Genomic DNA, 13271 nt, shown 5'->3' with positions numbered 1-13271 from the left:
ACGCTCTTGAGCACGTTTCTCCTCCTGATTAATCAATAATAAATATATTATAATTAACATAAAAAAATTCTGTCGTTATATATTTATCGTGATGATGGAAAGGATAAGCGATTTAAATATTTTCCCACATCTTTACGATTGAGAATCGCATTTGCTGTGAAACGATATCAGATTCAAACCCGCTTAAAGGAATTCTTTTCATCCTCATAATACATGACTTATCACACTCACTCATCCCCCATCAAATACGATCGAATAGCGTATCCTGATATTTTCTATATTTTTATGAAACTTGATACAAGTCGCAGGAGATGCGAAAATTGATTTTTCTGTCCATCATCCTCGGGTTGTTTACTAAGCTCGCGAATCTTGATAAACAAGTGATATTACAATAATGCATCTGTATAAAAACCTAATGATATTTGTTTTTTAATGAAATATATGTGACAGAAAATTGCAATATTGAAAGATTTATTGTAGAAAATGGAACATACACAATAATGTAGAACTCGCGCTCATTTGAGTACAGTAATAAATTGAAAAAAAAAAAAATTATATTATAAATGAATCTCTAGCGTAAAGTCGCATTCATTATTCAGTAGCACTAATTGAATCGTGACAGAATGCATTACGGTTCTAAAAATATATTCACACCCTCACCTTATCTCTCGCCAAGTGAGCAACGCGGCCGGCGATCGCGTTCGATGACAAACAATCGTTCATATCGCGAAAAGTGACCGATCCCCCTTCTTCGGCAAAAAATCGACGTTAATTAATCTTTGGTGATAGTCTTCACTTATACTCCTTTGGTCGGTACGTACTTGTTTGAAGGATACGTATACGATTCTATGGTTGTCATGACGATGTCGATGCGCGGCACGGCGCGGTTGTCAATAGAGGTCAGAGAATGGCGGGTTAAAATTGCGGAAATGGAAGTAAATCGTAGTCAAGTAATGACAAATCGCGCGTAAAGCAGGATACAGGATGGTGGAGAGATTATACGGTAATTGCATCAGTGTTCTGTCTTACGCATAATTGCGTAATTTGGTCCATTCGCTAATCGAGCAAGTCACTAATACTTCCTCCATCGTGAATTGGCGAGATTCCATCCTATAGTGTCCGCAATCCTGCAGTGTCCGAGGATAATACATCTACGTTGCTTCTTGTCCTTTCACGCAATTTCTTATTTCCGGATATATATTCCGGGTATGAATTAATCCTCTCGTTGGATGTAATAATTTTCCTCTGTACAAGTATCAAGTTATTAATAAAAGTGTAATAAGATAAGAGTTATTAATTATTCAATTATTGTAATAAGATAATAGTTATTAATTATTGTAATAAGATAAGAGTTATTAATTATCGTAATAAGATAAGAGTTATTAATAAGAGTGTAAAGGGAATTCTTATTTTTTAATAAAATTTAAAAGAATTTGATTAAATGAATTTCGAGAGAATTTAATTTGATAATCAATTAGTAAGGTATTTAATAATGAAATTAAAACGTTGTAAAAGTAGTTAAGGAATGAATTATTAAATTTTCATCATCAAGTTTCAAATTTCAAGATTCATACAAATTAAAAATACGCGGAGATAATTTTGACACATTCTATATTACTCATTAAAGTTTTAATATGTTTTATTAACATGTATTTATTTTCTTCTGCAAGATTCCTTTAATGTTCTTTTCTTCAGATGAGATTTTATTAGCCGATTCAGCGCTATTCATATCATGTTATCGCACATATTTTAAAGTTATTTCGGTATTACAGTCTCTATTATTGTTTGGGAAAATTGAAAATGCGTTTCTAATAATAATGCAGCTGATAACGTAGATTAATCACGTTATCACCATGTCGGATAGAAGGTTTAATAGAAGGTTTAATAGGGTTTAATAGTGGGCTACATTCGAATACAATATCTCAAAATTATACTTTTTATATAATTATATTTTTCATAAAACATATGGGATAATATATGTTGTTTAATTAAATTAGTATAATAAATATATTCTCTCTAAAGAAAGGGTCTAAATTCGAGCATTTACATATGTGTAAACTTTAATTATTATTAATATAAATATTTTGCTTAATTTTATTACTAATATATCGAATCATATATTATTATAGATGATTTGTGTTTTCATCCAAAAACTGCTATTAAAATTAAAATTGCGAATTGTGTGTGACATTTTGTATAGTAACTTGCATTAATTTAGAAATCAGTGGTATATACATACGTGTATATCCCATTATCTTTTTATATTTAATTCAACATTTTATTATTTAAATAGAATAAATTATAGTTTTAATATATGAATAATTTATAATGCAACATAATACTCTTCGAAAGAGGAGCTTAATTTCAAAAAGCACGAATTTTACTTTTCCGCGCTGTAAACAATTCAATGTTAAAGTTATAAATAAATTTGTCAAAGGCGATGTTTACACTTTGTCTGCTTATCTCATAATCCAGTCTTAAAATCTGTTTTCTCTCGCAATCGCTTCATTATTGCAATTTAAATTTAAAAAAGCACGACAGGATCCGAGGACTGCGACGAATGCGCTTTTTCGATTATGGCAACGGGTGCGTTGCGCTTCCACGGAGGGGTTTCGTCGCAGCATGATAAGAGAAAGAGAGAGAGGGCGAGAAAAGGCAGAGGGAGAGAGGGCGAGAGAAAGGCGAGGCGCGGTGCGCGGAACACCTTCGATCGACCCTCGCGAGAGAGGAATAAGCTCGTACTGCGACAGAGTTTGGTCAGTCGGTCGGTGTTGTTGCCAGCTGCCGCATCGTGTTAAGTTTCTTCAGGGTCTCGCGACAAACACGCAGCCGGTGGTACCTCATGATCACACCCTTTTTTCTTTCCTTTTTTTCTCTCTACCCTCGTTTTTCTATCTTATCTCTCTCATCGCGAACAATCAATTTTTGCCGCGAGATAAACTGCGGGCTCGAAGAATTTGAGAGATAACACTTTCTGTCAAAATCCCGCACATACTCCTCTCCCCCGTCGAAGAAGAGGGGGAACACATGTGCGTACGGTGGAGCGGCGCACGAGGGATGATGTGAGGCGGACGATCGCGACGCGATACAGTATGAAGGTAAAAAGCAGTCCCCCCTCCTGGTTTTTCCCTCCCCCTCACTGCATCCGTAGTGCGTGCACTATTATGCGGATTTATTTCCGATCGGCCTGGATAACGGACGATCATCCTCATAGAGAATACAGGGCGAACACGCGAGCTGGTCCCGCCACGTCAGTCGCGGACTGATTACAAGCAGTTTACCGGGAGCTTGACGTCATTCCCCTGCTGATTGACGACGGGCTTAGAAACGCCAGTATGAGAGACGAGGGTCCGTGTCGTTGACATCGTTTTCCCGCGGCTTTCGCCCCCTTCCCTTTCTCCGGGGAAGAGTATTTAAATCATTTTCTTGTTTTCAATAATTTGGGAACGTGCAGTGTCAAAAGAAAAAAATTCGATTTTTTAATTATTTCCTCGCATTATCTGGACGCGCAACGTGTTTTTTTAATATACATGCGCGACAACGTAAATCGCAATCGGGCAACTTGACGATTTGATAAAGTTTTGTCTTTGTACACGGATCGTACGGTAGTTTTGAATGCATATCATGTCGATGATCGATTCAGAAAGACACTAGTCGTACTTCACATGACCTTACTAAGGCCAAATATTTATTCGCACAAGAATCCTACCACATACGTATAATTGTAGCAAGTTTCGATGCTATAGATATACAAAACTTTTATCAAGCCAATCAGTTTCGTTTCCATCGTTCACTATAAACGTACAGAATAAACAAATGGTCTTCTTGCTATATCTACAGCATCGAAAAATATGCTCATCAAAGTTATTGGTTTGGCCAAAGTTACTCTATTTTCTTTTTTTTGGGAGAGAAGAGTTCAAAAACATATTTTATGTGTGTAAAAACAAAATTTTAATAAATTATCTCATTCTCGAAAAACTTGCTATTTTTCTCAAAAACAAACTCAAGATAGATTTTGCAGGCCTCTAGATTTAGAAGAGATTGCATCGCGTCAGGACCGCGAACTTGGACTCAATTTGAGTTTCCAAGAGTGACAAGAAATTCATCAACGAAAAGTTGAATACACAGAGCACGGTACGTTCGGAAACATCACCCGTGTGCACACGAGCGTCATTCTATCTTTCTTCAACTTTTAGGAAATAACAAAGATAGAAGTGCTTGTGTGCACACGGGTGATGTTTCCGAACGCAGTCTTACAAAGGAAACTACGCTAAATCCTTTATGCTTTTAATGAAACTTCGCACACATATATCAAGGGGATTTTAACTAATGAATAGCAATTGAAAGTTTGAAATTTATTGATTGAGAGTTCTCTTGAATGTATATGTATGTACGAAGTTTCATTAAAATTAGAATTTTCGTATTTGCGAGATCTGTTAGTTATCATTACAATATGACCGCTTAATCAATTTGCAAGTGTAATATTTGCTAGCTTACTTATATTATATTTGATTGCAATCGTCGACAAATGCAGATTTTATTGATTTATGTAAAATTATGTAAAAATTAGAAGATAACATTTTTAATAAAACAATGATAATGTTTGGCACTAAAGAATAAAATAATTTATCTATCATTAAAAATTAAAACGATAAGCTAACATAAGATTTTATATTCTTCGATTAGAGAATCTTAATATATCTCTTTCAACATTATTATATTAATATTTTAATGCTACATATAATTTGGATTTGATATTTCTTATACATTTATATAATTTAGGGATAAAACAATACACCGATATTAGATAATATTTTATAATTTGTGAAGAAAATAAATTAAATGAAGATCTCATGTATTTGAGGATTAAAGACACATTCTCAGCACTGTTTACATACACCATCTTCCGCGATGATAAGAGCAGTTATTCCGCGTTTCTCGCGAATTCTCAATTTCGCAACGTGTCGAGAATTCGTCCTAATCGGTCTTTAAGGTCGAGACAATTATTGCGCGATTTACGTGACGTATTCATTAAGTAAGACCCACGCAAGATTAATCTAATATGATAACAAATGTATATATCCTGATTCTATCGCGCAGGCAACATGTTTCTGCTACTGTCAGTGCTGTCAGAGCGGAGGTTGCTGCAATAGCCGGACGTTCTCCAACCATTCTGAAAGATCACCTATTGATACGTGCACGTCCAACTTTTCTGAAGCAACCATCCCGCGGATCATGAGGAGATCTTCCATCAAGACACTCACGTGGACGTTCTACTTGTCCACCCTATTATTTCTACCGGCGAGAACAAGTAAGGCGCGTGAATACCGAAAAATAACATAAACGTAAAATTGATGTACAATTGAAGAGTAAAAGCATGACAAATTTACGCGCGATTATCGACGTCGAAATCGTGAAAAAACAATAAAAAAAAGAATAAAATAAGTAATTAAATTTATATATCAGTGTTTCAGCTTTTTTATCTTAAATAACTTCTCAATAACCGAGTAGAATCTTTTTAAGTAATTTTTACAAAGAATGCGAAGATTAACAATTGTTTAAATTTATTCGTCAACGTTGATTCTGGATTATTAATGGAATCCTCCAGACTTTTATATAAAGCCTCAATCGAGATTGTATACGTATTTTGTGTATATGACGTGGTCGCGGAAACCAGGTTACACCTGACCAATTTCGATCGGCAATGTGGTAAATTGTTTCAGGTGCCCTGGAAGAGAACTGCACGGATTTTCAGGGCGGTACTGTCAGACACGGCCTCCTCTACGTGCCAGGACCTGCGGTCTGCAGCCTCTGCGTATGTTATCATTCCGAGCCGATGTGGTGCCGGGCCATTTACTGTACACCACCGTTTGTGAGTATCCGAAAATATGAAGGATATGCGAATAACGCGAATCTGTATTTTAGAGGATCGAATGTTCCAGTGATATTTCGGTCATGGTGTTAGAATAACGCCTGTATTTGTTTGAAAGTTACGGTAGATATGCACATGCAGACAAATGCACATTCTCTATCTCATTCGCATCCATATTCATATTCATATACATCAGCGAATCGCTCAAAAATATTCGACGATCATCAAATTCTTTGTGCCCTTTTTTTTAAAACCCATGCAATTCAAGCGAAACTAATGGAAGGATATTAAAAGAGATACATCGATCTTTTTTTTCTCTCGATTATCGAAATAAAGCGCGATGCATGTGGAATGCAATTAATGGTTTTTTCATAATAGAAAAAAAATTATTAAAAAAAAAATCAAATATTAAAAAGGAAAAGAATGGACATCGTATAAAAATAACTTGACACGTGTATGTATATATATTTCGATGTCGCGTGTCTCTAAACTGAACTCATATTTTATTATGTTTGTCACGTCATATCATTCTAATGGACGGATAAGCGAGATAGCGAGACCGATATTTTCCGGATAATAGATTGACGAGTAACGAGCGATGCATTTATCCGTGCGAATATGGTCAAGTGTTTCCTAAGCAAAATTAGAAATGCGCAGAATATACGTTGACATACATGTTCTGCTAATTACTTAGTTTTCTACTTTTTATTAAAAGAGTCGCGTTCTTTCAATGATCTTGTGATTAATTTACACGCGCCTTTTAACTATGTTTTAATTATATTCCTTCTATGCTTGCGTCACCGACCGTGCAAATCAATGTCGCACACACGTCGTTGCCACCGAAGTAGCACAAAGTTTCGTGAATTGAGTGTTGTAGAATTTATGTGTACGAATTTAATGACTGTCACGTCACTAATAAGCGCATGACAAGTTTTATATAGTTTGCTAATAAAAATCGATTTTTTTTTTTTTAATTTGAGACAGAGACGGAGAGTATCTTTTGTGCAAAGAGTCACATTATTAAATTTCTCCTAAAGTGACCTTAATATAAGTATTATAAGTGCCACATTGGGGAGAGAAGTGCTAATAAAACTTTTTTCTCGTATATTAGAATTCCCGCGTGGTCAAAGCAATGTCAAATTTTTATAATAATCGCGTTAAAAATCTTTATAAAATAGATTAAATACTTAAACATAAAAACTTTAAATATGCACGCGTACATATATATTATTCCCTATATTTTTTCAACTTTAACACAACGTACATATGTGAGATTCTCGAACAGGAAGAAATATCGAAAACGCCGCGATACCTAAAGGTTTCAACAACAGGTGTGTTAAATGATCTGTCAACTGTTCGATATTTATGCTAAAGAGCACGCGTGCACACACGACGCATGTATATGTAGGAACCCGCGTGATCTAATAAGTAGGACAAGTCTCTCGTGTCAGGTTCGAAATGTCGTGCACCCGCGACCGCAGCAAGTTTGCGCGGTCCGATTTCTCGTAAGTACAAAGACGATATTGTAATTACAGACGCGATTAGCATATAAAACTTGTCGCATGTTGATCGCAGCACAGGTTCTACTGCCCTACATAACTTACGCAGAGACGGGAAACACGCGTCGCTTTATGCTCGTAATTAAAAACAAACATGCGTGCATAAATGATTAATTGCATTACAAAACAAATTAATGTGTATACATATACAGTTGGATACATTTTAAATGTGCATTTACGCAGACATATTTTATGACATGCAAATCAATATAAGCTAAACAATACGCAAGAGTACGGAAAAATCTATACATGCAGAAAGAAAGTATTGTTGACGTAATATGTTATAATATTCTTTTTTTTACTTCAAAGTAAATTCCATTGATAAAAAAAGTTGCGTACTTAATATGATAGTTTAATATAATTAGTTAATTAATAATCGATACGTAAAAATAAATGTCATAAATATACACTACTCGACAAAAAATAAAGAACGCTTCTTTTCTCGCTGAAAATTGTTCAAGTTGAAAATGTTATAACTTAGCGGAAACAAATTAATGTGTATACATATACAGTTGGATACATTTTAAATGTGCATTTACGCAGACATATTTTATGACATGCAAATCAATATAAGCTAAACAATACGCAAGAGTACGGAAAAATCTATACATGCAGAAAGAAAGTATTGTTGACGTAATATGTTATAATATTCTTTTTTTTACTTCAAAGTAAATTCCATTGATAAAAAAAGTTGCGTACTTAATATGATAGTTTAATATAATTAGTTAATTAATAATCGATACGTAAAAATAAATGTCATAAATATACACTACTCGACAAAAAATAAAGAACGCTTCTTTTCTCGCTGAAAATTGTTCAAGTTGAAAATGTTATAACTTAGCGGAAAAAAAAAACCTTTAATATAATGAAAGTTTAATGTAATAAGATAAATTAATCCGCGCATGCATGCGGAAATTTGCTGGCGCTGTAATTTATATATACAGGCCGTAGGTCGTTCAAATTTATCGACTGATACATGCAATTTCGCATATCAATATGTTGTAATTGGACGCATTAAAAGGATTGAAAAATATAATGAACGTAGAAGTTAATTTAATGATATTATTTCTTTCTTTATGAAAGGTCTATATTTATTGTTAGAAGAATTAAAAAGTTTGGATCTTATTATTCTCTTTTTAATAAGCTTTTTAACAAACGATAATATTTTTATATAAAAACGTTAATTTATTATATTTAAAAAAAAATAGTAAATACTATATATGGGCAAACAAAATTTTTTCAATGCAATACTGTTTGAATGATCATTAAAAACATCGCAATCTATCGCTAATGATATATTGTTTTAGCGTATATAAATAAATACATTTAATCACACTGAAAATTACATATTGCGTAGTGTCGATAAATGCATGAAAGTAATAATATCGCGTTATTGCAGTTAATTGCGAACTGCATACGAATTAAAGTATCACGTTTAATTCATTTTAACAGATCGCATGCACCCACGTCAATGGGAAATTGGACGCTCTAATCGGAAAACGACCCAAAAAAAAAAAAATGTATATATCTGAATATATTTTTAAACAATTCTAATTTTCTTTGATACGATGCATAAAAGTTTGTGTTTACTATATATATATTATGTTGCTATATGTGATTGATGAGCCAAAATATTGAAAAAGAAATGTTCAAAGAAAACGTTTGGAAATAATTTGCTGCTTTACTTAAATTTGTTCATGTGGCAAATTTTTAATTTTTCACATAAAAGCCATGTTGTTCCATGTGTTAGCGTAACACCGATAAAAGCGTCGCATCGATACGACCACCGACGAGAATGTCTGTAATGCGGTGCTTGTCGCGAGTCAAGTTCAGGCTGCGCGCCAAATAACCCGGATATTTTTCGAGAAATTACCCGAGGAGATGCATTCTAGAAACGTTTATGCACTGCCAATAGGAATGCAAAATCTATTTTGAATGGATTTGAAGCCCGCAGTGTGGGGGCGAGCGTCGCGAGGACTGCTTAAATTTTTTGAATGTCCTTACTGTAGGTCGAACTAAGAAGAAAGTGGCGATTGCTTCGAATATTGAAATATTACGAACTGCAAAGTAATTTTAAATTCATAAATTTTTATAATATCAAGACATTTTAATTAACAAGATAATTCTGGAATATTTAGAAAGAAGATTGTAATATTCGTCCCGCATATTAAATAAGGGATGATACATGTTTGAGGGATAAATTAATATCTTTAAACTTTAAACTTTATGCGTAGATTGTGCTAATGCGGTCTTTTCTTGATCGATCGGTGAGATTTATATACACACTAATCTAAATTTTACAATCTTTAATTTCTCATCAAAACATTATTAACCCCTCATATCAATCCGTATATGTGTGTATGAAAAAATCAAAGTATTATTCGATATATACATCATCATATTCACACTCTATTTAAATTAGAAAGTAATTACACTACTCGAAACAAAAATTAATTTTTAAATAATCAATTTTTATCATTTGTCAGATTTGCAAAATATAGAAGTCTGTCCTTTTCCATTAATATTATATTATTATAAATTATATCGAGTATTCTTGAGTGTACATATGTAGAGAGAACGCTTTTATCTGATTGTTTTGAGCGGTGTGAATTATAAACCACTCTCGCACAAATGCTGACCGACCTCGATCGCGATTGTTCCGCAGAAATGCAAGAAGTTTCGCGTAGGCGAACGCTGCTGCGAATTTGAGTGCCTCGACGACAGCGATGACTGGAGTGGCCCGGACGTGTACGACGTATACGCCATGGCATCATCGGTCCAGAAACAGAGTCCCGTCGTCTGTCTGTTCGGACTGGTCGCACTACTGATGATGCCCTAGTTACGACCTGACGGGATCCGCGGTCATCGTAGCGGTCAACCTTGCCCTCGTCAGGAGAATTCGTCCGTTAGTGATATCAGTGATACGACGATGATGACGATAAAATTGTGCACGAGAAAATTCCGAGACAGGTTTGACTCTGACTATGTAGCGTTTTGACGAACGGCACATCCCTCGCCTGTCGTAATTACGTCGTTCGACTTTAGAATAACATTGAAATAAAGAAATCGAGAACTGATGTTCTTTTACCGAATCGATATAATTAAATTTAAGATCGAATCACTTTATAAATAACCGCAGAGAGACGCGATCACGCAGCTCTCTTTTAATTCATAAACAATAAATAATATAACGCGCTGAAATCATTACGCGAATAATAGTAAAATTGTTATTTTATCTCGCACACTATCATATATCAATTAATTTTTTTCATAACTTTTTTAAAAGCAATATTTAAAAACCATCAAATTGTCAGGCGAAAATCTATATTAGTCAAGTTTAAAGCGAACGTGTGTGGTAAAGCCTAATTTTTCTCGATTTTTTTAATTTTGAAGCCCACTTTCTCATATTTTTCCACTTTTTCAAATTCGATACGATAATATTCATCGGGCCGGCTCGATATCGAAGTTAAAATCTACTTCGAATACATATCAATGAATGATGTACGTGACTCTACTGGTCTCATCCAACATTTAAATGTCAACTGTCATTTACGAGGCTTGATATCATTTCGAAGTAAAATACAGCGTTTTTTGTCGGAGATAACATAATAAAATGCATATAAACAAAATGTCAAAAAACTTATATTCAGCGCTTAATTCGATCAGGCTCCTTCGGCTTAATCGGTATCGATTCTCGAGAACGATCGTAATCGCGGACAGTGTGTATGCGTCGTCATCAAAATCAGCAAGAACACTCAAATATCCCATCCTCGTCTTTGGTAATACTCTTGATGGACGGTAACAATTGAAGCAGACTGAAACCGATCGAGACCTCGCGTGCACGCATACGTTTGTGTGCGTGTGTATTTGTTGTGTGCATGTGTATATATGTATGTGTGCGTGCGCGTATGGTCAAAAATTTTTATTTTTCCATTGTCGCGAAACGTGCAATATAATAACGCGAACGTGTCGGGCAGAGAGATTAGAGCGTGGAGATATACAAGTCCGTCATCAACAAGCGTCGGGAAGCTTTGTCGAGTGTATGATATCCTCTTTGTTAACGAGACTCGTTTCGATCTCCAATTTAGTCGATTTCACCGTTCGTTCGTTCGTTTTACTTTGCCAGATTCGTCGATGAATGAGCACTTTTTTAAAAAAATATCTCCCGCCTCTTTATAATTGAAATGAATAATAAAATTGAGAAATCTCGTATGATAAAATAATATCCCGCGTATCCTTTATTTCGCTTACGTTTCGTTCGCAATTGTGTCTTCAGCATATTTTCCCCATATTTTTAATTTAATTCATACATGAAGAAAAAGCTTTTCACACTAAAAGATAAATCATTTGGGATCGAGTCCAATAGTTCGTTTATCCTACATGATTTTGTTAAGATATCGATTTTAAATAATTTTTGTTTGTGTACATATTATACTATACATAAATTGTGCAACGGTAGCCGATGCGAGATATTTATTTGGTTGCTTATCATATTTCAATTATAACGATAAAAATGCAATCTTGTTGACATTTTAGCGATGAGATTTTAAATGTATTGCATCTCACGATAACATACTCTTCTATATCTGCAGATTGCAAAACAACGATTATTTTCGTATCAATTAATGCTCAACCATCAATTAATTGCTAGTCGTGTGATATTTCCAAGCGACAGTGATTATAATAAACATCTGGATTTTCATATGATAACAAGCTAATTTATTAGAATTATAATTAATATAATTCGGTTTGTGCGCCCACGCAACTAATTGGATCGATGAGAAAGCTGAAGCTTAAATTATTAACACGAGCAATTTAATATTCAAAATAATCTGACAATTGGTATCAGTAATATTACATTAAAATTATTTTAGAATCTATTTTATAAAACTTATCGGAAACAATCTGATAAAAAGTTGATTAGATTTTAACGAAATGTGAAACGTATTTTATTAGTACCGACACCGGCGATAAATCTGAGCAAAACACATGGGGCCACACGAGTAGTATAACGTACACAAACGTATTTTCTTGGTTTCCTTATGGAGAAATGTGAGAATGATAAACATGGTGCTAAGTCATTCCTCGTTAAAGAGAGTGATGCTGTATATTACATGACATTCGCGAATTTTTCCGATATTTGCGACACTGTATTTTAATATTTGTGCACGTATGCTTGCCTGTGATATATTTTTACGGCATTTCATTACTATTCTTGCCTTTGGATTACTAATCGCTTCGCGAATCTCGAAGGCTTCGATTAATGCTGCGGATGTTTCTAACAAAAACAGATCTTTTTTTAAATTTTGAAGGAAGAAGAACGAGATCGCGTATAATATTGCATAAAGATGACGACGGTAATAATTAATAAAATAATATATTGATTAATGTTATATTTATATATAATCGATTAATTATGCGAAAACTCTATTTGCTGTATACATAAAAAAAAAATATTACAAAAAAGTTGTCATTCCTTTTAATAATATTTAGAGCCCTAATATATATTCCGTGTGTATAATATATATATGTTACACAATTATATTTAATTATTAATGTTAATAAAAACATTCCATCCCTTATGAATATGCGAAAAACAAAAAACCATAGAGAGTGACACGAAAAGAATTGTTCTATGAATTTAGTTAAGCTCTGCTCTCAGTCACACAGGGTATTTGCGAATAATCTCATCCACGATCATAAACGCATCCAAATCTCGCTCGAGCTTAACGTCTAACAGGGAATCGCGTGTGTACATTATAGTCTAGTTTATATATGTACTTCTTGTTTTGCAGAATTCTTGTCATCTTGATCGTCCAATCCATTTTCGCGACCGTTTG

The 13271-nt window shown here is 34.1% G+C and overlaps 2 protein-coding genes across 2 annotated transcripts in view; one reads left to right on the top strand and one right to left on the bottom strand.

Annotated features, from left to right (window-relative positions):
* The window catches only part of LOC115236409 (katanin p60 ATPase-containing subunit A-like 2), a 4670-nt gene extending 3415 nt beyond the window's left edge, over window positions 1–1255 (bottom strand). Inside the window, exons 1-2 of the mRNA XM_029808840.1 lie at window positions 661–1255; window positions 3–24 (exon numbers count right to left, since the gene is read on the bottom strand). Of these exons, the coding sequence (XP_029664700.1) occupies window positions 3–24; window positions 661–723 (85 nt within the window). The 5' untranslated portion in view covers window positions 724–1255. The remainder of the gene's footprint in view (window positions 1–2; window positions 25–660) is intronic.
* Window positions 1256–2576: 1321 nt separating this feature from the next.
* Window positions 2577–12897, top strand: LOC115236288. Its single transcript, XM_029808641.1, has 4 exons — window positions 2577–3098; window positions 5101–5311; window positions 5724–5872; window positions 10097–12897. The coding sequence occupies exons 1-4, from the start codon at window positions 3093–3095 to the stop codon at window positions 10268–10270; spliced, it is 540 nt and encodes a 179-aa protein (XP_029664501.1). The 5' UTR covers window positions 2577–3092; the 3' UTR covers window positions 10271–12897.
* Window positions 12898–13271: the final 374 nt, after the last annotated feature.

The sequence above is a fragment of the Formica exsecta genome, unplaced genomic scaffold (genome assembly GCF_003651465.1).
Source record: "Formica exsecta isolate Colony F162 unplaced genomic scaffold, ASM365146v1 scaffold247, whole genome shotgun sequence".
NCBI classification, from domain to species: Eukaryota; Metazoa; Arthropoda; class Insecta; order Hymenoptera; family Formicidae; genus Formica; species Formica exsecta.
This window is presented reverse-complemented; position numbering and strand designations above follow the sequence as displayed.

Bases quoted from the DNA above. Each gene is read 5' to 3' on its own strand.
- LOC115236288 (XM_029808641.1), top strand. The intron at 5,312-5,723 runs GTAAGGCGCGTG...AAATTGTTTCAG, and splicing joins ATTTCTACCGGCGAGAACAA to GTGCCCTGGAAGAGAACTGC. The intron at 5,873-10,096 runs GTGAGTATCCGA...ATTGTTCCGCAG, and splicing joins TTTACTGTACACCACCGTTT to AAATGCAAGAAGTTTCGCGT.